We start from the raw sequence: 22,453 nt of genomic DNA on the forward strand, positions 1-22,453 counted from the left end.
TAAAGCAGTAGCTGAGTCCTTGGTACATGTACTCAAATTGGCTGAATATAATTTGGTTCTACAGTAATTTAGTGCAGCTCATCGTGAATCTGTGTGCCAAATCATCCTATGTGAGAGAGTGAACGGTTGGTTAGGTTCAGTGCAAGGAAAGGTCATAAAAGCCAGCTTCCCAATTTGTATCAGATGTGAAGCCACTCATGATGAGGAAAAAGAATGCATTGTGATTTGCTAGAATAGTGGCTAGAAAACACCACTGGACCCCAGATTGGCAATAACAACTCTGATTTACATAACACACAGATTAGAATACCGTGACAGGAGTTGAAGTGAAAGATGAGTGTAAACTTAATTGCACTAATGCTCTGGTTGGGCCTGCATGTACAAGCCCTTTCAGACACGGAGGTGTATAATATTCGTGGAAGCTTGTCTGCTTTCCTATGCTGATCTAAAGTCAATGATTTTAATGAGAGAACATTTGAAAACGTTTCTGGAAATTGGCCAATATGTTTCTGTTCAGAGTTGTGGTTCTACCTCTTTGTTTGAAGTGTTACGGTGAGCAGAAATGACAGTCATAAAGTTTTGAACGTTTTTCGACTTGACTGTTCCATCTCATTGTTCTGGTATGACAAGGTCTTAACCAGACCCTAAAATAGTGCCTTAGTTCTTAAATATTTATTTTTTCATCAAGTCTGTTGCAGGCAAAAATTAAACATCTTTGTGCATGCAATAATACATTTATAAAGTCATGAATCAATTTGTGTCATAAAACCTCAATATTTCTAAATAATTGTCCAATGGAAAGTAGATGTGAGGTTTCCTTAGAAAGAAGTTTTGATACTAGCATCCTATATTGCAATATCAAAAATCTGAATATGCCCTACAAGAATCCAGGAATGTTTATTTACACATCACAAACTGAAGGCATGAATATAAACAACATCTCAATTTTAAACATAAAATCTTGCATGAGATGATAAAAACGATGAAAGTGATTTGACTAAAAGAAAAAAAAAAAACGATAGTAGATACACATTACATGGTGAACCATAGATAAAATATATCACATTTACTGGACATTGACACACACAAACACAGACAGTCATACAAAAAGGCATTCTTCTGTTTTTATTGGAAAACAGTACATTTCTTTTTTTCATTTTGTTTTCAACATGATTGTCTAGAGTTTTCACTAAAAATTATTCACTTGTACAAAAATAAGTAATTGCATATATATATGCTATCACAAAGAGTAAGTAAAATGAAAAAAAAAGCCTATGGAAGAAACAGCAAAGCTGTACACTGAAATTGAATTATTGAGTCAATCTGTTAATCACTGCAACATGCAGAGGGACAAGATAAGAGATGAGATCGCAAATGCAATGCTTTCAGACCTTATCATCCATAAAGACTGGGGAAAGTCCCTGTGCAAATTTCTGTCTGGTGGTTTCTCAGGGATTCAGTTCCCTTAGATTTTTGGCAAAGGCACATTATTGCTTTGCTCAAGCCCCTGTGAATCTCTCTACATCTTTACCAAAGAGACTTTGATACAGTATTACCTATTTCCTGCACAACTATCAACCCAGCTTAAACATTTCTGGTTTCAAAACAATAGTGACATGTGAGCTGCCATGAGAAATGAAGGAATTTAGCAGCATGCTTTTCCAAATGCCAAAAATGAAAGACTGTACACTGACATATTACCAAGCCTCCAAGAGATGGCAGGAGCATGCATGGCAGCCATGTCTAAAACAATCACTGTGCTTCACAAATATCTCAGTATGCTGTGAAACAAAAGGAAATGATCTCAGGGACTAGAGGAAAGAAAGCGGGGATTACCTTGTGTGCGATGCGATCCACCTGTCGGTTCTGGGCCGAGATCTCGCTCTGCATGTCTATGGCCATGTGACGCAGATTACCCACAATGCCGCTGACCTGGGTCAGGTTCTCATCCATTTCATCCTCACGAGCATCATTCGTTATCCTATTTCACATGCATTAACAAAAGAAAAGAAAAAGAAATCCAGAGTGAGGAAGATGTCAATAGGGCACTCATTATCACATAAATTCATACAAACTCATCTATACACATCCACTCATATCCACATATACAGCTACAAACAAACCCACACACACACACACACACACACATACAACCCCCCCCCCACACACACACACATACACACACACACACACATACACACACACACACAGTCCAGTGGACAGACCAACAAGCAATGTACCCACAACTAGGCAGGCAGGGGGGAGAAAGGCATCATAGGACCAATCAATTTTACCCTATAGTATAGTGAAAGTGGTTCCATGACATTTGTGCCCGCGACAATTGCTCTCATGAAACATCTGCAAGCTAAGCCAAACAAAAATTCTACCTGCACACATAACCCTAACCCTAACCCTAATCCTTACATCAAACTAAACCTCAAACCCTATCACAACCACTAATCCTAATCCTAAGTCCTTGGAGAAAATAAGACCGGAGCAAATGTCGCAGGAGCAAATGACGTGTCACCAGTGGAAGTACATAAGAGAAGTGCTGTATGAGAACATTGTGAAAATGACAGGGGAAAAAAACCTCATGGGGCTTAATGCCTACCTGAACTTCAAGACAATCATTTGACCTTGATGCAACATCCCCTTTGTGCCCTAAGGTATGTCATTAACAATATTGCTATGAGATTTCGAGGCCCTGTTAACATTCATTCTCTACTGATGACAGTGTCTACACACGGTACAAGTTACTTGTCTTGTGAATAGATTAATCAATAATTGAAAAAAAAATATCGCTACAAGATTTTCCCATAAACATTCATTCTCTCCCAATGACAGTGTCTACACACGGTACAAGTTACCTGTCCTGTGAATAGATAAATCAATAATTGAAAATGACGATGAATTGGCCTTTCAGAACCAAAACCACAGCATCCACTGGGGCAATATGCCATTTTTCTCTTGCTAAAAATTGATAAAAATCTAATCATGCATCTTTTTTTAATATGAAAATGATGAAAATGTTGAATCTTTTTTCTTGGCTCCCCATACAGTATAATGAGGTACCCCTGGAAGTATACAGTTCCTCCTTTATACCTGGCAGGTCTCTTAACATGATACCTTGGTGTACCAACTCTCAATCGAGAGAAGATGATTTGATAATCAGTACATCAGTACTTTCTTCAGTCCTTTGTGGTTCCTTCTATAGAGACCTGGCTGGCACTCTCCCCAATCCCCCCCCCCCCTCTCCCCCACACAGTGGGACACACATGCAATTTGGAAAACATTACATACTGCACCCCAGGTGAAAATTCCTGTGTAGAATTGACAAAATGTAATTATGCCTACGCAATGAAATTAAAATGTTACTTTCCCAGTAATGGCAACCCCTCAAGAAGAAAATAATCAGTCAGAACAGCTCAATGTTTTTTACATTTCTAAAAGTTGTCTTGACGTAAAATATAAAAGACTTGGCTGCACTAGTTCTAGATCTGGGTAAGAAATTTGAAACATTTACACAGGTTTGGCCCTTTGGGAACTCTATCCTGGAGACACTAATGTGTTCCCCCTGCGACTAAATATTAGTTCTACAAAGTTCCATTGAATCTGGGCATGTCTTTTGTAGGAGCATATGAAAATGTTAAGTATATATATTGCATAAAGCACAAGAAAATTTTGCATCCTCTACTTCTGAAAATAATTTCAAAAGAGAATATTAAACTAAAGAAAACATTAACCATGGGTTAAGACTCTGATGAAATTTGATAAGTCTGCAGAATACCAGATGCAAGGGGAAAAAAAGTAGTTACAGAAGTATTCTACAGCCTTTGGCTCAGGCTAGAGTAAAAAAAAAAAAAAAATTCATCACTGTCTCACTGCAGCAAACCAGCCACCATCCCTGACTTCTCTTATTCACCAGAAAGCAACCTGCCTCCCACACCTGCTGCTACTGCTGCCTGCTGTATGATGAAACCTATCTACATCATCCTTTGGACTGAAAGTCCAGAAAGAGTCGCTGAATACAACACCAGTCAGAATGCCCATATGGCTTGAGTGAACACATAAAATTTAATTATTCGGTGAACACAGTTTAACATTCAGTGATTCCATGCATTTCACATTCTGCTTTATATTTTTAGCCCGTGAATAAATGGACTCTTAGCATTAAAAAAACCCAACAACTTGTACTTGTTATCGATTCTGCCCCTTCATCTTTCAAACACAACTAATAAGATTATGAAATTCTAAGACTAGATATTCTGTCTTTATGAATATGTGTATGTTTGCAAATCTCTCCTGTCATATCTACTGGAAAGGAAAGATGAGTCGTGTCCTAGCACATCACTAGCTGTTGTTTTTTTTTTTTCTTTTCTTGTTTCTGTTTTCCTGAAGGACAGCAGCCCACCCTGATTGTTCACTCACCTAGTGACCATCGACTGATTGCCAGCGACGCCATCTCGGTCGTCCTCCATTCTGACCGGCTGAGAAGAGTTGACCTTGCCATCATCATTGCCTGCCCAAGTCTTCTTGTAGTCATCTCCCTTCTCAAAGTTGGTCAACCTGTGTATAAATGTTAAATGCATCATGTTATTACAAAAATGTATACGCCCAAAAAAAGGAGTCAACAAATATTAGGAATTAAATTGCAGATATACAATATTGTTGGTACTTCTTTTAGTAGAACACATTGTATGGCCATTCACATTATTACTGTATACGCCACATATTTAGCAAGTCCAAATTTTTGCGAATCAGGACTTCTTGACGATTTCGCGAGTGGTTGAATTTGCGAAAGTGGAGTACAGTACTGAACGGAGAAATGTATATGTGCATGTCACATTCATATCGGGATCAGAGTCAATCTTTTCATGCGTGTTCAAATTTGCAAATAGCACCCAACTCGCAAAATTTGCGAAAATAAAAGCCTCACGAAATATTCGGCATATACAGTATTTCACTGGTAAAGTGGTCCTAATCAGGACAGGTCAAGAGACAAACTTTTCTAGCGCCTGAGAGGTGGCTGGTAATGAAGGAAGAAAGGAACCAGGAAGTCAATGATGTTAGCACTCATCTAGCATCCTGCTAGAGCCATTAGCAGCGCTATGCCTCGGCCAAGAAGGAGGATGAAGGAATGAGGTGAGGCTGTCCATCCATCTATGCCACCAATATCTCACCATCACAATTTAAGAAACAATGTTCACTGGATTTTCTCGGTTCCTGACCCAGGTTTGCTAGATGAAGTATAGATGCAGAAACTCCAACCCCAAGCACCTTCTGATTGGGAAATTCTCCTGCCTGAAACCCCTAGCAAACGGGAGACTCCAATTTGATGTGCGCGAAGTGCACATCACGAGCGCAAAGCGCGAAGTTCCTTGCGGCCGGGGTCCAGGGCCCGCTTAAGGGCCCTGGAAGCTCTACGGTTCTAGATGCTCTCTCTTGCTATCTAAGGCTTATTTTTCAACATACAATGATATTAAGTAAGAAATCATTTCAAGCGGGAGACACAGAGCCAGGGTGGGAGAAATTAAATCTCAAGCGGGAGAACGGGAGATTGTGCAAAAATGGGCTTTCAGCGGGAGATCTCCCGTCGAAAACCGGAGAGTTGGAGTCTCTGTTGATGTGCTGACTAGATTTTTTTTTTTTTTAATCCTTAATGGTCAAAGGTCACCACAGGTCACTGAACTTTGGCTTAAATTGTATGCACATGATGGAAAGGAAGCATTCTTGCAACTTGCAATAAATGGAATTAATAAATACACAAATGAACAGCAACATTTGAACATACAAAATACATCTATATCTACTGGAGATCATCCTAATGGGATGTTCTGGTAAATGAAATGTGGAGCATTGTGATTTGGAGCAGGTCAAGTTGTATATTCCATCATACCTACAAATTTTAGAGGCTTAGAATGGCAACTAGCTTTTCATTTCCAACTGAGCTCACCATCATTTTGAGGTGCATAAGTAGCTTAAACAAACTTGAAATATATATGAGTGGGACTTGTAGCAGAAATAGTATTAAAGCCATCACTTCGGTCAAAATACCGTACTGTTAGGCTGGGTTGATATCGAGGAAACCTGACTTTTGAACATGACTTATTTCCTTGTAGCTTATTCTACTGGATATCTCCACATGAAAGATCAATATTGTATATGTAATGGAAAGAGATCACAATATTGAACGGTAGCTGAATGGATCACACATTATTTTGAGCTCTAAAATAGTATGCTGCCCTCATCTGACTGTGATCATGCAACAGCTATTTGTGAGTGGAAACCTTTGCAAAAGAGCAGCTTTACCTTGTTTTGTGCTAAATTTAAGTCTCACGAATGAAAATATTTTGTACTATCATTGCTATCAACACGCAGTTTGCAATGAGTTTCTAAGTCTGAGTATGAGCCCTTGGCTTAGATAAGCTAAAAATTGTGATCTCACTTCCATGGAAAGAGCAAACTGAAAATCAAAACAACTTTCTTAAACTAGGACAAGTACCTGAAATCTGAATCCTTGAGTAAGCAACATACTACGCAGCTCAGAATCTTGCAATATTTCATTAGTGGTTCACTTTCTTTTTCTTCTTTTTCTTTCAGATGGAATTACTAAATGAAATGATCCCACTTCAAGGAAATCAGGTCAGTCGTATTCAATGCAAAATCTACAGTAAATTTTGTAAAAACATATTTTTGATGAGTCTTTCTTGTACAAAAATATGAATTTGAATAATTGACATGAAAAATCAAGTGATTTCTCAACAAATTTGTAAATTGGGTACGGTACATGATTTTTATTGATTCATTGTCATGAGGCCACACTTCGTTTTATATTTGGTTCTTTTGCTAGAAAGGCATATGTAATATTCCTCTATGTCTTGAATAAACATGTAGTTATGTTTTTCTACCTTTTTCATACGTGGAAAATTTGAGTTAACATGTACATGAAAACAAACACAAATCCTAATGTGGAATGCTAACATGCAAGTAGCAGTGACTTCATAATACTTGTCCAAGTATGCTTTGAACTGTGACTGCCGTCCAACTCATATTCCATTGCAATTAAGCCACATGCAGGGTACCTACATATATTCAAAGCTATCATTTCTTTGGTCACAATAGCAGGCATAAGAATGAGTGCAATAAACAGAAATTGGACAATTTTAACAGAGAAAGAAGAAAACATGAAGAAAATGTGTGTATGTGGGTGTGATTTTGTTGTTGTGGTAACTGATTTCCTTTTTGTTTGTTTCTGGCCATTAGAGTTATGACCCAGTTCACGTATAGCGAGCTGGTATCATTAACATATCTCACTCACTTCTTCCAGGGGCAGACACAAATCCCACAGCATTTCTCCAGACCTGTCAGGTTCTTCTCTGCCTCTCGCATGTCTGTGTTGATCTGGTCCATACCTTCCTCAATGCGATCCAATTGCTCTTTGGTGGGTCAAGGGTCAAGCACATATTGGTATTAACATCGGCACAGATTGAGAGAAATGTATCATAGAGAGGGGGCAATATACAGGTGTGGTATAGATTTTAAAAAAAGAAAAAAGAAGAAAAATGGGTATCACAGCAAACATAAGAAATTCTCTAGGAATGGTAAAATTTTGCATTTCTGGATCTTCTGGCTGGTTTTACAATTTTCTCAACGATCTTTGTTTAATAAAGGATGACATTTACAAATCCCCAGAGGTTTGACACCCCAAATGTCATTTCACCTTTGGAGACAATGATCGGGTTTCTACAGCGCTCTGCTCGCACAGCTAACAAAACATCTTTCAGTCAATACATCTTGATTTCTACATCTTAAGAAGTCTTCGCTTTGACAACAAATCATAGCCAGCACACTACACTTGACACTTAAACATGGACAATCAAACAGTCTGTACTTCTAGAACATTTCACTGTCACAATTCACAAGACACAATGAATGAATGCATATATCACAAATTGTGTAGACTAACATTTGCATATTATGAACATGATATCAATTACTAATTATTGTTAGACATGATGAATCAATTTTTCAGTTGCTGACATTTTTTTTATTCAACTACAATCACCAAGGCACTATTGATATTCTGTTTTTTACAGAAGCATACCTCCGGTGAGACAATATCTTACGGCGATACAACTATAGCACAGAAATGTCATTATTCAATTGGGTTGACGCATCCAAAAGACAGGACACTCGAATGCTGCCGCAGATCACATTCAGATCCTGCAGGCGCGTAATTGTACATTATAAAACACATCGAGGGAAGGAGATCCAGTGTAAGAAAGGGAGATGCCGCCAATGATATCATCACCCCTTAGCAGATTAAGCAGCCATAAATGGCATATACGTAAGGCAAAATTCTGCTCCTTGCTCAAGTTTGCCTTATCCTTAAAGGTTAAAAACAAACAAGAGCCAGGGGATGTTCTATTAGCTCTAATGCATTGGTGATTGTAGCGTCACAGGTATCTATCCTCTACCACTGAGTAATTCACTGCAACAGAGAAGATGGGTGCAAGTTGATGATGCATAGCAGTCCAGGGAAAAGAAACCATAGGAGTTTCCCTTTCAAATCTGGACTATGCTTTTTTTCTTTTGTGCATATATAACAGTTAGTCACAAATGTGCCGTAATTTGCAAAGGCCATTTCCCTCTCACATTCATCAAGCTACACACTGACATTAATGCATCACAAATGACTGCTCATTGATTAGTCCTGGTACATGACATGAAATTTGTTTAACCCATCAAGTCCTGGAGGATTTTCTTTGGATATTATCATCTCATCATCATCAAATTGGCAACTCTGACTTTACTGCATATATCTGAGTTGGAAGAAAGATTACATGCAACTGTTTTAGTCCATAAATTCTACACAGAACACAATTTATATAACAAATTTGACAATCCACAACTTCAGAGAGAACCAGAAAATGCAGTCTTCTAAAACATGTTAGCAATCAAAGAAACAGTCACAGAATTAGACATTCTGAGGCTTTTGGCATCCTGTCAGCCACAGCAAACCATTACATATCAACAGAATATGACTTAAATGAGAAATAACTTCATAATTTGTTTACCTTATGAAATGTTAACAATTAATAAAACACTATCAAAAAATAGATACAGGACCACATGGATATCATTTCTGTGACTTGATGGGCTAAAACAGAGTAAAACTGTTGGACAAGTAACTGATCAATTGATTAGAACAGCACAAGAAAAACATCACTTTTGAGCAGCACAGCAGAACTGACAGATTACTATACTTCAATCAGTACAGATCAAAGTACTACTACTAGATGCACAATTAACTGGGTATAAACAAACTAGCCAATTTTGATAGAAATGAGCTTAAAGGAAACCCAAAGCCAAAATACAAATGTGGATTGACTGAAAGCAGCAGTAATAGTAGAACACATCAGTGAAAGGTGGAGGAAAATCTGACATGTGATTCAAAAATTATGATTTTTAAAGCTTTGGTGCCATCATTGCTGGATAAGAAGACTAATACAGTTCATGATGTCATTATGGAAAACAATAGAAAGAAAATATAAGGAGAAGCCCTCCAATTTCATTTTCATGAAAAGCACACATTCCATCAAATTGTTATGTTATTGACATTTGTTACGGGCAATACTATTCCCCATGCTTTCTGAATGACACAAGTCAAGTGCTCTTTCATTATGTCAGAAAATTGAAAACATGTTGCATTTTCTTTATATTTTCTCTGCATTGTTGTCCATAATGATGTCATGAAGTTGAGCAGTCTCCCTATCCAGCGATGACTGTGCTGAAAATTTAAAAATTCACAACTTTGGAATCGACAGTCTGACTTTCCTCAAACTTTCACCGATGTGTTTTACTAATCTTGCTGCTTTCACTCAATTCATATTCACATTTGGCCTTTGGTTTCCTTAAACATCACTGGTGAGTATAATGCTGGGGCACATCACGGATCACATGTGTGTGACGGATACATTTACCAACACTTCAAAATTGGGAGGTGAGCTGGCAACATCGGGTGGGGGAATTACACGGGACACTAATATAGTGTCATCAATAACCACAGCTAATTGCAGAAGTGGAGCTGCCACTGCCAGCCAGCAAGATGTCTCTCTCTCTCTCTCTCTCTCTCTCTCACTCCACTCCACACACACACACAAACAACCAAAGACGTGTGTATATACACACACATAGATAAATAGATAGATAGATACAGATAGATATATATTTATATATGAGCAGTCACCATAAGCCCATCACTGATTTCTGTTTCGTCGTATCATTAAAGTCTCCAGAGTTTATGCTTTCCAGCAATATTCATCTTTCTTCACACTTCATTCAGAAAAAAAAAACAGAGATAAACCTGGTCACAAGACATATTTAGTTCTCCTACATTTGGCTTTGAAATTTTGATATGGTCCAGTATACCTGAAATTAGGTATTTAAAACACAGAAAGTAAATACAGAAGACTATGGGAAAAAGCTCCTACAACATAAAAATGTTTGTATTGAAACATTACAGACTTTCAAATTTCAGGTAGGAGGTAGTTAAAATATCAAAATTTCAGTTCTTGAACAGATATCAGACTTCTTATTTTGGAGCAAATCATTTAGTTTTGCATTTTTCTTGCAATAAAGTCTTCAACTTTTTATTGGGCATCATGGTAACAGGAAATATGTGTTATCTCTCACTCCGAACCTTAGTTGTGAATGCAAAAGGGAGTGCATTCAACAAAGGTTTATCAACCACCGATGCAGTGCCACAAGATGACATAGAACAGGATCATTACAATTACCACTCCTACCATTGGATATTCTTAGATTAAGTAATGGCCAGAAATGACCCTTTTATTGGCACAAGTCCATTGACCCTTCACTTTGACATTTCACCACTACCATTTCCTGTAAATAAGTGTCTATTTCTTTCTACCCTTCCTTTTAAACAATATTCACAGCTTGATGAATATTGATTCGAAACAGCTGTCCCATCAATAACCACTCTGGAACTGCAGGTGCCCTCTCTGTGTTTGCACACTTATGCTTTAATACCAAATTTTACCATCACTAAACATTCGTAGCTGTCATCATCGTTGGTTGTGCTCGTCTGTTTTCAGAGATTGGTGGCTATTGACTTTTCTCCACACAGCTCTGTCTTCCATTAGATGGGACTATTGCATTGCTCTTCATACCAAGCATCCTCCATAATCAATCAATCCATGCAAGTTATCTCCAGCCTGCTTTTTGCTGTCTTCTTGGCCACAGTCCCTGCTATCATGATATCCTTAATGCTGCCCTTGCACACATACACTGTAAGACGTCCCAGAAACTTTCACCCACCAATTGCCATTCACTTTCATTTGATACAGCTTTGTCAATGCTTCCCTCCATGATTAAATTTGCCATCTTGGCCGTCCATAAGATCCTCTATGTCCATTGCAAGAACCATGTTTCCAATGCCTCCATCCTTATTAGCATCACTACACTCATTGTCCACATCTCACATGTGCACGTCGAACTTAACCAGATGTAGCATTTCAGGTTGCTCTACCTATGTTCCAGGCTGTGAGGACAAAGCCCATCTTCCTCTAAACTGTCCTTGTGCTACCAATTCTCCTCCATATCTTTCAGTCGCGTAGCCTGTCCAAAGTTATGCTGCCATCTACGCAGTTGAACTGATCCCCAGTCCTATCTCTTCTCCATGGATTTTTATTCAGCCATCTGGAGTCACTCGCTCCTTACTTGTATCCATCTTCTGCAACTCTTTCGTGTCTGCTATGATTACCATGTTATCTGCAAACTTTAAATGGTCAATATTTACACCATCAACCTTTTTATAATTGTCTCTTCCATGTTCTGCATAAACCTCTCTACACCTGGGGAAAGTAAATCAGGAGACATTGGACAGCTTTGCCTCACTCCTCTACAGATATAGTGATAGAGTCAATCAGAGTACAATCCATTATCATGGCTAACTCTTGGTCTAATTATGTAGATGTCTGATTACTTCCCAATAACATCTGTTTAATACACCTATCAAAGAGTCATGTCTACACATATTAGAGGTTTAAACAAAGCTAATGAAACTGATGTACATTTTGGGCTTCTCCCTGCACTCTCTGCAAAAAGCACTCTTGGAATGCAAACTGCATTGCAAGGTTCCTGTAGTAGGCTGACAGCCATACCACTTTTCCGCAATACATCTCGTTTTCGTCCTTCCTCTGGTATTGTAAAAGAGGATGTGTTATACCAGCTGGGTGATACGACTCCTTCAGCTCATTTTGCTCACATTCTTTTCTTTCATCCGTGTTATGATATTGACTTGCAAGTTCCCCAGGAAATTGTCTTTGTCAAAGACCTTCATTACTAAATTAGTGATAAGCTCATCAAGGTCCCAACTGTCTAGTGATTGAAACCATTCAAAGGCAAAACAGTGGAGCACTTCTGCCTTTCCCCTTGGCATTTTTCAGACAGACAGCCATCTCCTCCTTCATCATAATAAGAATCTAAAAGTCCTCCTTAGTGACTGGCTCATGTCCTCTTTGACAGTTGAAAATTTCTGAGATGTGCCCTTTCCATTAGTTCAGGATCTCCTCTTTTTCAATCGTCATAGTGCTATCTTTAGCAATTATGCAAGAAAAAGCATAGCGAGTTTGTCTCTGGCCTGTCTCTTGTCTTACCCTGTCCTGCATTTTCTGAATGTTGATCTTCTCCAAAGTTCCAATCTCTTTGCGTTCTTCACTCAGGTGTCTCGCTTGAGTTTCATTGCATTTGCTGCTCAGCAACTTGTCCTATTCCTGGTACCATCTGTTGTTCGTTTGTTCTTTTATTTGAATCCATTCCTCCTCAGACATTGTCTTCTCTTACAATCTCATGTAGTTGGTCAAATCTCTCACCTTGGTCTTCGTTTTCCTCTCTGAGGTTATGCTCCAGTCAGGTTTTCACTGTCTCTTGAAAGTAGAGGGTGGTCTTTCTTTCCATAAGCTACCAAATTCGAACAGGGAGCAAGAGTTGCTTTCTGCAAATTTCATAACTTTTCCCTGACTGTGACTACAACTGGCACATGGTCTAAGTTGCCATCTTCTTCACTGAAGCACCTTTGGTTTGCATCATCCATTTCTTCTTCTACCATAAGAAACAATGTGCCTTGTTGATAATCGTTTGCTCATAATTGCTTGTCACCTGGAGCAGACCATGAAGAGTTGGCATCATTCATCCATTTTCTGGTGTGAGTATGTTGATGTGGACCACTTCAGGGAACATTCCAAGGAATAAGTTTAACTGCAGGAACCTGAACCATCCTTCTTCTTTTTTTCATCACAGAAGCAAGCAAATTTCGCAAGTGTGTCTGACAAGGGATTGACTAAATTGGTTTCCCTCTTGCTGGAAAATGGCAGGGCTACAAGCAAGCATATCTTCTTTTCTATCAAGAAGAGCGCTGACATGTGAAAACTGTTCTACAGTTTACTAGTGGCACTGTCATGGCTCAGTCACATATCCACTTCACATTTGCAAAAAGCAAGCAAACAAACAAACAAACAAACAAACAAACAAACAAACAAACTATAGCTGTTTTCTATGAACTATGGCAAAAAGGGAGGTATCGAAGGAAGTAGGATCATGTATACAACAATCACTCTTTCAGTAGATTATTAAGTAGCCTCCTGAAACATTCTCCAAGTGATTCAAAAAGCATTCACACAGAGGAAACAAGGGCACTACAGGATAATCCTGGTAACACTGGAGCCATGCGATACAAGCTGGATTGGTATACTTTGTATGCATGGCTCGCAAGGGTGTTTCACAGACAAAACACAAGATTTTCATATCATGAGAATGGAATCGCGTGCAAAAGGTGCCCCATGATTAGAGAGCTCTATCCCATAATATCAAGTTGCACAGCATCCTGGTGAATGCTGAGCTATACTGGGTGCCTGTTCTGCCTTTGTGATCATGTCTACTATGGTATCTGCACAGTTATCATGAGCAGGAATTTTACAGATAAGCGTGCAAATATGTGCTAGACTCTTTATGCCAAGGAGTAGTTTACACATCCTAATAGCTGATGTGATATTTCACCACGTTTTCCCAAATTTTGAGCACACATAAGTACCTTTTCCAATACATAAGTACCTTTTCCAATATCAGTAGATATGCATATGCTTTCAAGTACCTGTCAGAAAAAGTATATCTTGTGTCTCTTCTTGCAATGTCAAGGGAAGGGTATCTCATATGATTATCATGGGCAAATCAGAATTTTTATGGAATGAGTGATCCCTTAATCAAAATTGAATTCGCCAGCCAAAACTCGTCTCTGAACAAACCTTTATATCCAGCTAAGATAGAGACATTGAAACTGGAGCCGAGAGCTCATTTTGGATTTGGGGGTTAGGGAGGTTTCTATTCAATTGACTGATGAATCAAGGATATAATAAAAAGAGAGATAAGAGATGTCTTTCCTAATAAAAAAAAAAAAAAAACTCTTTCCCACACTAAACACTTTACTTGTTAGCACAATCACCACCGGTGCACATCATTATCATCAAACAAAACATGAAGGTGTTGGTAAGCTTGATTTAGGAAACTAGTTAACCTATAATAACAGCACTGATCAGGTTAGGGATGTTGCAGATCACGGGTAAGAAGAAGAGGAAAGGAAACAGGTATGTATGTAATCTGTTTATTTAATGACTTTTCTTCAAACAGTTACACATTTCTACTTCAAAGGACACATCACCAATGCGACTAGATGCACACATACAGAGGTGTTCACATATATGGGTGTTAGGCAGATATGGGGTGTTGGCTGGGAATGGGTTGTTTGGCAGGGTGACAATGCAGTGGGGTCTAGCTAATCAATAAAACGACATTGATGACTAAATGGCATGTTAACTGCATGAGGTAGACAAGCAAGGGACGGGAGGGGGTGGGGGGGGGGGGGGGGGGTGGTGATTATCACCTCCTTGTTCATCCAGCAGCACCAATGTCTTGATACCAGCTTCCTTGCTCTAGATATACAAAGTGTTTTCAACAAACGTGGAAATGGAAAAAAGAGGAGAAAAATGGATGGGGATAAAGGAAAAGGGAAAAAAGATTGGAAGAATAAAAGATGAATGAAAAAAAGCCCAATCACCCTGATCCTAAGGATGGACCCATTTGGCAGCATGGAGCAGGAGAGCACAATCTAATAAGAATAGATGTAAGATGTCATCACTACTTCTAGAAAAATTCATGAGAATGCTAAAATGCACACATTCAATCATCATAATTGTTTACATATTACTATTCAAGGAACATAAATTTGTTTGCACATAGTTCTACAGGATTTAAAAATGACAAAGTTCACCTAAATGGTGAGAATCATGATATAAAATTGTTGTGATCTTTGTGTGCCATCACTGACATCACCAACTCACATCTAATATTGACTGTTGGAATGCCATATTTGTCATCTGACATCTCTTCATTCTATTCTGACTACATTCTGCAATCCTGTCTCCATCGACTAAGAAACTGCAAATCAATCAAATGCAGTGTGCATGTTAGAATTTGGTGATATGTTGTCCACACACACTTGATTCTGCAGATGCTATTTCAACACACACACAAATGCAAGAAACAAAAATGTCTTTGCATGTGATATACGTCATTCTTTAGTAAGATATCAATTTCCACATCACACAAAATCTACACTGACAAGAAATTGAAGCTTTTATCATCTTGACCTGAAATGTCATTTATCTTCTTTGAAAGTGATTCTTTCTGTGCCACACACACACACACAACATTTAGGTTGAAATGCAATTTCTTTTTTAGTCTTCAGCAATCTATCATGTCAGCTTATTACCCTTCTATGAGGTCTTGGATAATGCAATGTTGCTTGCAACTGATGAATAAGCTGACAAACAAGCCTGCCACCACTCTGAAGTGTATACAACATCTCTTCCGGGAAGGCTGTACACCATAACTGCTTTAACACAGTAATGTTAGATCCAAGTTCATTTCCCGGAAAAGATGTTCCAACTGGTTAGGCATTCATTCATTGCTACAGGGGTGTTAATGTGATGTGGAGCCATGAAGCATGGAGCATTGTAATCATCTTTAGAGAGGAAAATGCCTGGGTTGCACACTTCATATCTTACACAGATATGCAGCCACTCAAAAGTATGCCATGTAATCTCTAACTTGGTATCCTTGCAAGTCCTGAAATTGCACATCCTTAAAGCATTTGAGGAAAAGGAATCAATCTCCTCTTTTTGGTGTCACAATTTAAGAGCAAACGATAAGTGTCTGTGAGTGGATTCAGACAAAAATACAGCCCAGGCAACTTCTTCTCGAAAATCAAGGCACTGCCATGTTGCATGCTTGCATGAACCACAGCAAGTCTCTTGCAACCTCAACGAGAGGAAAACGATGAATCTTGTACATAGTGAACACCTGTGTGTATAAACAGATGGCATGGGTACGTAAAAGAGCAAAAGATGACCCACATTGTACCCAAGGCTTGAATTCCTTACCTCCTTGCTCGTCCAGCATTACTAAAGTCTTGATTCCCATATCCTGACTCTACATAGTGAGTGATGGAAAACGTCAGACAGCACACAAATACAAGAGCAATTTCACTGGACAAAAGGGTTAGGGATATACAGACAACATTGAAAACAGATAAATTATTTTTCCCCTTCTTTCGCTTTTGTGTTGTTTTCTCTCTCATAACAGATCCCTCCATAGGGCCTACTATTGATATGATATGAAACTATTTCTACATTTTTGCAAATGGCATGAAAGGTGTGGCCTAAAATCGTACACAACTGCAACACTGGAGATAAAGTAGATTACGTTTTTGCTTTTTGCTTTCGTATGCCTGTAATAATGATGAAACATCAATACTTCAATTTCATTGGATGGCAGGAAAATTAGAATGTATACAGAAAATACTATCCATACTTTATCATAGTATAAATTTACATTGTAGTATGACTTATTTTGGCTCATTCTTTAAAATTATCATTATGATTCTAGAAATACAGATGATTCATTAATATTTCAGTGTTATTTGATAATATTATCAAAGTCAAAGTTCAAAGACACATCAGCTCACATAAAGAAATCAAACATTTGTACGAAATGAAGGAGCTTTAATTGTTTAAAGAAGTGTTACATTTGCTCATTAATATCTTCTTTCAAATGTAACTTTGAATAACATTAAGTGGTCAGGAATGATTCTAATGCTTGTTGCTCCCAAAGAAAATGAACATGAACTGAAAGAAAGAATTTAGTATGATATTGTTAATTTCTAACCATTAAATGTAATTTTTCAGTCATTATTCCTTCTAGTATTTGAGAAAAAAAACCAAGCAATGTCATGCAACAAGGACGTTTCCCCCCCCCAAAAAAAAAACAACAAACAAACAAACAAACAAAAAAACACATCCATACTACACAGTTAAGGGGCTTCGTGCAATAGTTCAACAATGTCCTTAAAAGTGAGTAAACTCATAGAAAACAAGCCAAGATTATATAATTAACATCAACAGAAAGCAGAACATTCACACAACATGATATATTCATCAAAATCAATATCATCAGAATTCTTCATGGTGTGCATGCAAATTTGAACACTGTGACAGTGATGCATGCATAGACCAACAGCTTGTTTAGAACAGGGAAGTATACATGATGAGGAACAATAAGGCTCCGGTTTGTTTCTAAGATGGTCCGTAAGCATAATGGCACTTTGGCTGACTCCTGCTTAAAGCCAAAGTGTGTTCTAGCCAATATCTGTACGTGAGCACACTATTTTCACCCAAGCTTAGGTCCCACGAGGAAAGTGGTAAACTTTATATTTGTCTGTGAGAGAATGTAACTGTGAAACAGAGGGGCAAAATGTTAACAGAAATTTGTCAATGTGAGAATCAGGAACACCTTTTTGCAGTGTGCTATTCTAACAGTAAGGGGGAGTTTTTCTACGACGTGATTCATTTCAGTTTTGACACCATGATGTCTCCTAATTCAAGGAAAAATCAATGCACCAAGATTTTCCCTCAAATGAAAATATGTTCTTATGTGTAGTTAATTCTAACAATTGCAGTCTCAAAGATGATTTAATGTGTGCACAGCATGATATAGCTTATTCTGCACTCCTGTCAATGTAAAGGGCTTCTATGATAATTCAAATTCTGACCTTAACTTCTATTAAACTTTATGTCACATCCAAAACAAAATATTCATTTAAAATATTCTGTGAAAACTGAGCAACATTTAGAATATTCAAACAACTGGTAACATTGTACTTACAACAAGAAACTATTTGAGGAAATCTTGTGATTTTGTGATTGTGACCCATTTTTAAGTTAACATGTGTAACGTCTCTATCAAATGGAACATCCAAAATATATGTTGAAATCCTAAGCAAGTCATAATATACATGTGTATCTATTCAGTTATGCATGACTTGATAAGCATTTCAATGCCAGAGCTTCAGCCTAAACTGGCACAACAACAGTTACAAACACTTTTATAGAATGTTAATTTTTACTGGGTGACAAGAACAGACAGGAATGTTGAAATCTGCATCCTCGAGTGGAAAGGGGTGAAAAAGTGGTCAGATGTTGTGGTGAACAGACAAGTAGTTTTGAAAGTTCTTTTGCAATTGTATACATGTGTACTATCTATAAAAAGAAATCCTTGCCAATGTGTTGGAAGAGCTTATGTAAGATGTGCTAACTATAATACTTGTTATATATTCACCTCTTTGTGGCAGAATGATCAGTTTGCAAAAAAACAGCCATCACCTAATTGGTTAACTTTCTTTTTAACCCATGCAACACTAATCATTATGTTTAGGGATGCCATGGTTAGTTGTATCGAGATAACTTGACCTGTTTTTGTTTTTGTTTTTTCATCCCTACATTGACACTTTGGCCATTCTTCAATACTAGAGCCATAATACTTTGAATTGATCTTGATCACTGGTACATAGTTTTCAACATACATATCATCAAGTAAACAGTAGAAAGTTTGGTTCTGCATCTACAAGTTAAACTTGCTTCCTATTTGAGTATTCTGTGCTATTCATTACTACTGAGATATGATTATGGGCACAAATATTTGCCACACAAGAAAACACTTGCATCAACTGCCACCATACATTGCTTGCTGCATTATGCCCAACACACATCCTCATCGTTTGCCACACACAGAAATGAGTGGGAAGCCTTCATGCATAAAGAGAGGATGTAACCACACTCTAAAGGACCTAAAGCAGGTTGTTGCTTTTCGTCAAAGATAATAGATCAGTAGCATTTTTACCAATTACCATTGATAAAGCAATGTACATGTGTTCTCACACACATCTTTCATAGAGTGAAACATATTACCCTATGAAAGACATGTCAAGCTACATGTAGCAACTACAATGTTGGAAATAACATGCCAAACAAATTACATCTCAATGGCTTAGGTATCTCTAATAGTAATAACACTAAAAACCCATCCCACAGCTTTTTACACATTAAGAGCAACATTCAGCCTTTTTCCCAATCAAATACCATTTCAAGGCTGTCTCCACTGATTTAACTCAGACATCTGCTACCAAACAGACAAGGGTTGCAAAAAACAACAACAACAACAAACAAAATCATCAAAAACACATCTTGGTAGAAGCTATCTGGTTCTTTGCTGTAAACCCTGCCCGTAAAATTCTGTTTAGACATGTCACAATCCTGAATTCATGCAACATATCACATCAAGTACTTTTAATAATTTTGAAAGAACATGACCAGAATATTATCAGTGACCTGTTGCAAATGGTGAGATCAGGAAGTTATACTCTGAGTACTCTGATTTATACTCAGAGTGTGGTTTGGCCAAAATTGTTTGTGGTACCAGTACCAAACAGGAATATTCACATCAATCTCTACACCATAGGAAGAAGACCAACATTGCAACTGGGAATTAGATGTAATCCTGATGGAACTGGGAGGTTCTGGCTGACAAGTTGTGATTTTTTTTTTCTTGGAAACAAAGAAATGCCTGTGGTGAATCTCCAATAATTGGTGATATGCAATATTAAGATGATATACACACCTAAACCAAATGTGGGTTGAATTCTTATTTAAAATGAGTGCATTCTGGTTAATTCACGCTGATAAGCTGTGGCTGTCTTTCAATAAGCACCCCCTGTGCAATAGCCAAGGTGAAAAGAAAAAGACGATGCACCACCAGTATCATGACCAAAAACTAAATGTCTACCAAGTTGAAAAAAAAGAAGAAGAAAGAAGCATAACATTTATCCCTTCGCTCACAGCTCTCTAACACAAAACTACAGTTTATGGTGGCAAGCAACTTAATTTTGAAAGGGACTCACTCAGTACTTTTTTTTCTAATATACTCTAAAAAGACAAAAATATTCCTTCCACTCATACTCATGAAGGTTTTTAAACATCAGAAACCTGATTTGCACCGACTTGCAAAAACATGGACAGAGGGTGATTTTCACACTGTGCCTGTTCCCTACTTGATAATCAAAATAAAACCCACTAGCCTAAACAAACCTGGATGCTTTTAATAGTACTTTTAAAAAGGCACCAGTGGGTGCACTGTGACCCGAAGAGGAAGCAACATATGTACTTTAGGGTCAGCTTTACCCAACTCTTTCGTACTCTCCATAGGGGCAAACTACTCTTCGAGAGAGAGTGCATGAGGCATAACACAGCAGGGCAAGTTCTGTGGCAGTAAGCTGTGCACATAGAGGTAATCTCGCAGTAATGAATATCGAGAAATGACACAGGTAGGCTTTCTCCCTTCAGGCCCTTCGATGCCAATGCATTATGTTTGTAAATTGTCCGTCCGTCCATCCTTGAACCCAATATCATCTTTGAAAACATGATCTAAGAAAAACAGAATTGGGCAGATTTTCTGGATGCCTTGCCCAAGGTACAAGTACCTATATGCCAAATGAGGTGTATGTGCAATGATTAGATTATTCAGTAATATCCCTTGGGGTCAAACGAATCTATACTCTGGCTAACAATGTCAGTAAGCCACAACTTCAGCCAGGAATGTGCGACTGTAATCTAATGTGGTAAAAATGATGCAGATAATTATGGGAATGAAATGACAAGGGAGAAAGTTAAGAGGTCACTGAACTTCAGTTCACAAATTTTCAGCCCTAACTTTGGATTTAAATGTAGAGTAATTTGGTTTGCCAGATTAAAAAATATCTGGGGTCAAGATTGATGAACTGTGTCTATATAAAAATTATGGTAAATACATGTAGTGTGACAAAGAGACAGTGTGAGGAGGCTTCTATATGAACTGTACTCTGATGTCAAATTGTTTAACCCTTTTTTCCCCCAACCCAGTGTATTTTTATGTAATGTCTATGTGTGTTACAGGTAAACATATTGCCCCATGTGTCCATGTACTAAGAGTGAGTCAGAATGTATGGTTCTTCATGGTTTGACTTTTTTATTTTGATTGGTTGGGGCCGATCAAGGCCATTCATTTGGCAAAATAAAACATAAAAACATATTTGAATCTTAAATGAAATGATATATTAATATTCAGATAATAATACCCTGATATCTTCCCAACATATCATTGGAATGATTTTTTTTTTCCTTCAAAATACGGTAGAATCATGAATCTCGGAGAAATTTTGTTTACAGTTTGTAATCAAAATCATCACTATGACACCAGTGACATTAAATCCTTGTTTATTGGATTCTACCTGTAGTAACACCTGTCTATAGAATGGGGGTATTCTATTTTTACTATGTTGTGAATATCAAAATCTAACATTTCATGGTGACACTAATATGAAATCATTCAATTTGCAGAAGTCTTCCTTTCTTTTGATATCACACTGTTCAGTACACACAAGCACACCCTTCGCATTTTTCTTCTAGTGTGTGTATACATGTACGATGAGGGGAATCTACTCTTATAAACAGTATATACCTCATTTATTATATCCCTTCTTCAACTTCAGTACTTGCCCCGCATATAATATAACTAAAAAAGATAGGCCACAAAATGTAGCAACTTGTTGATAGAATACACTGTGATGGAGGTATTGTTGTTTTTCTTCTTTCTTTTTTTAAAATCTTTTTTGCACCACCACACTTCTATGACAGCTGCACCCCAAACGTCTATTCATGCATGTTACCTGTGGCTGGCTGGCTGCAGATGGCTAGATGTACGAAAAAAACAATTCTGCCATGTATATCCTCTCACCATCATGGGTGACTTACAAGTCTCTGGAATAATTCTTCTTCCATGTCTTTGGAATAATTCTTCTTTCACCCACCATACCACCTTACATGGAGTTGCACGTGTTATGTTCACTTATGTCATGAATGGTTTTACAGAGGCAGAAATAGCAATTATGTTAACACACAAAATGGGTTGGGGTCATGGGTGTCGTATTAAGTTCTCTTTTGGTAGGCAT

The 22,453-nt window shown here is 37.9% G+C and overlaps 1 protein-coding gene across 4 annotated transcripts in view; it reads right to left on the minus strand.

Moving 5' to 3' along the window:
• The window catches only part of LOC139730650 (synaptosomal-associated protein 25-like), an 82,230-nt gene that overhangs the window by 14,343 nt on the left and 45,434 nt on the right, over positions 1–22,453 (minus strand). For 2 of the 4 annotated variants that reach the window (XM_071641510.1, XM_071641512.1), the window contains exons 3-6: positions 14,960–15,008; positions 7,319–7,436; positions 4,429–4,566; positions 1,837–1,981 (exon numbers count right to left, since the gene is read on the minus strand). In XM_071641510.1, coding sequence (XP_071497611.1) covers positions 1,837–1,981; positions 4,429–4,566; positions 7,319–7,436; positions 14,960–15,008 — 450 coding nt within the window. Of the gene's footprint in view, positions 1–1,836; positions 1,982–4,428; positions 4,567–7,318; positions 7,437–14,959; positions 15,009–16,517; positions 16,567–22,453 lie in introns of all 4 variants that reach the window. The other 2 variants (XM_071641509.1, XM_071641511.1) reach the window with 1 other exon arrangement.

This window comes from Diadema antillarum, unplaced genomic scaffold (genome assembly GCF_040938485.1).
Source record: "Diadema antillarum isolate AM-2024a unplaced genomic scaffold, OU_Dant_1.0 seq00000326_RagTag, whole genome shotgun sequence".
In the NCBI taxonomy this organism is placed as follows: Eukaryota; Metazoa; Echinodermata; class Echinoidea; order Diadematoida; family Diadematidae; genus Diadema; species Diadema antillarum.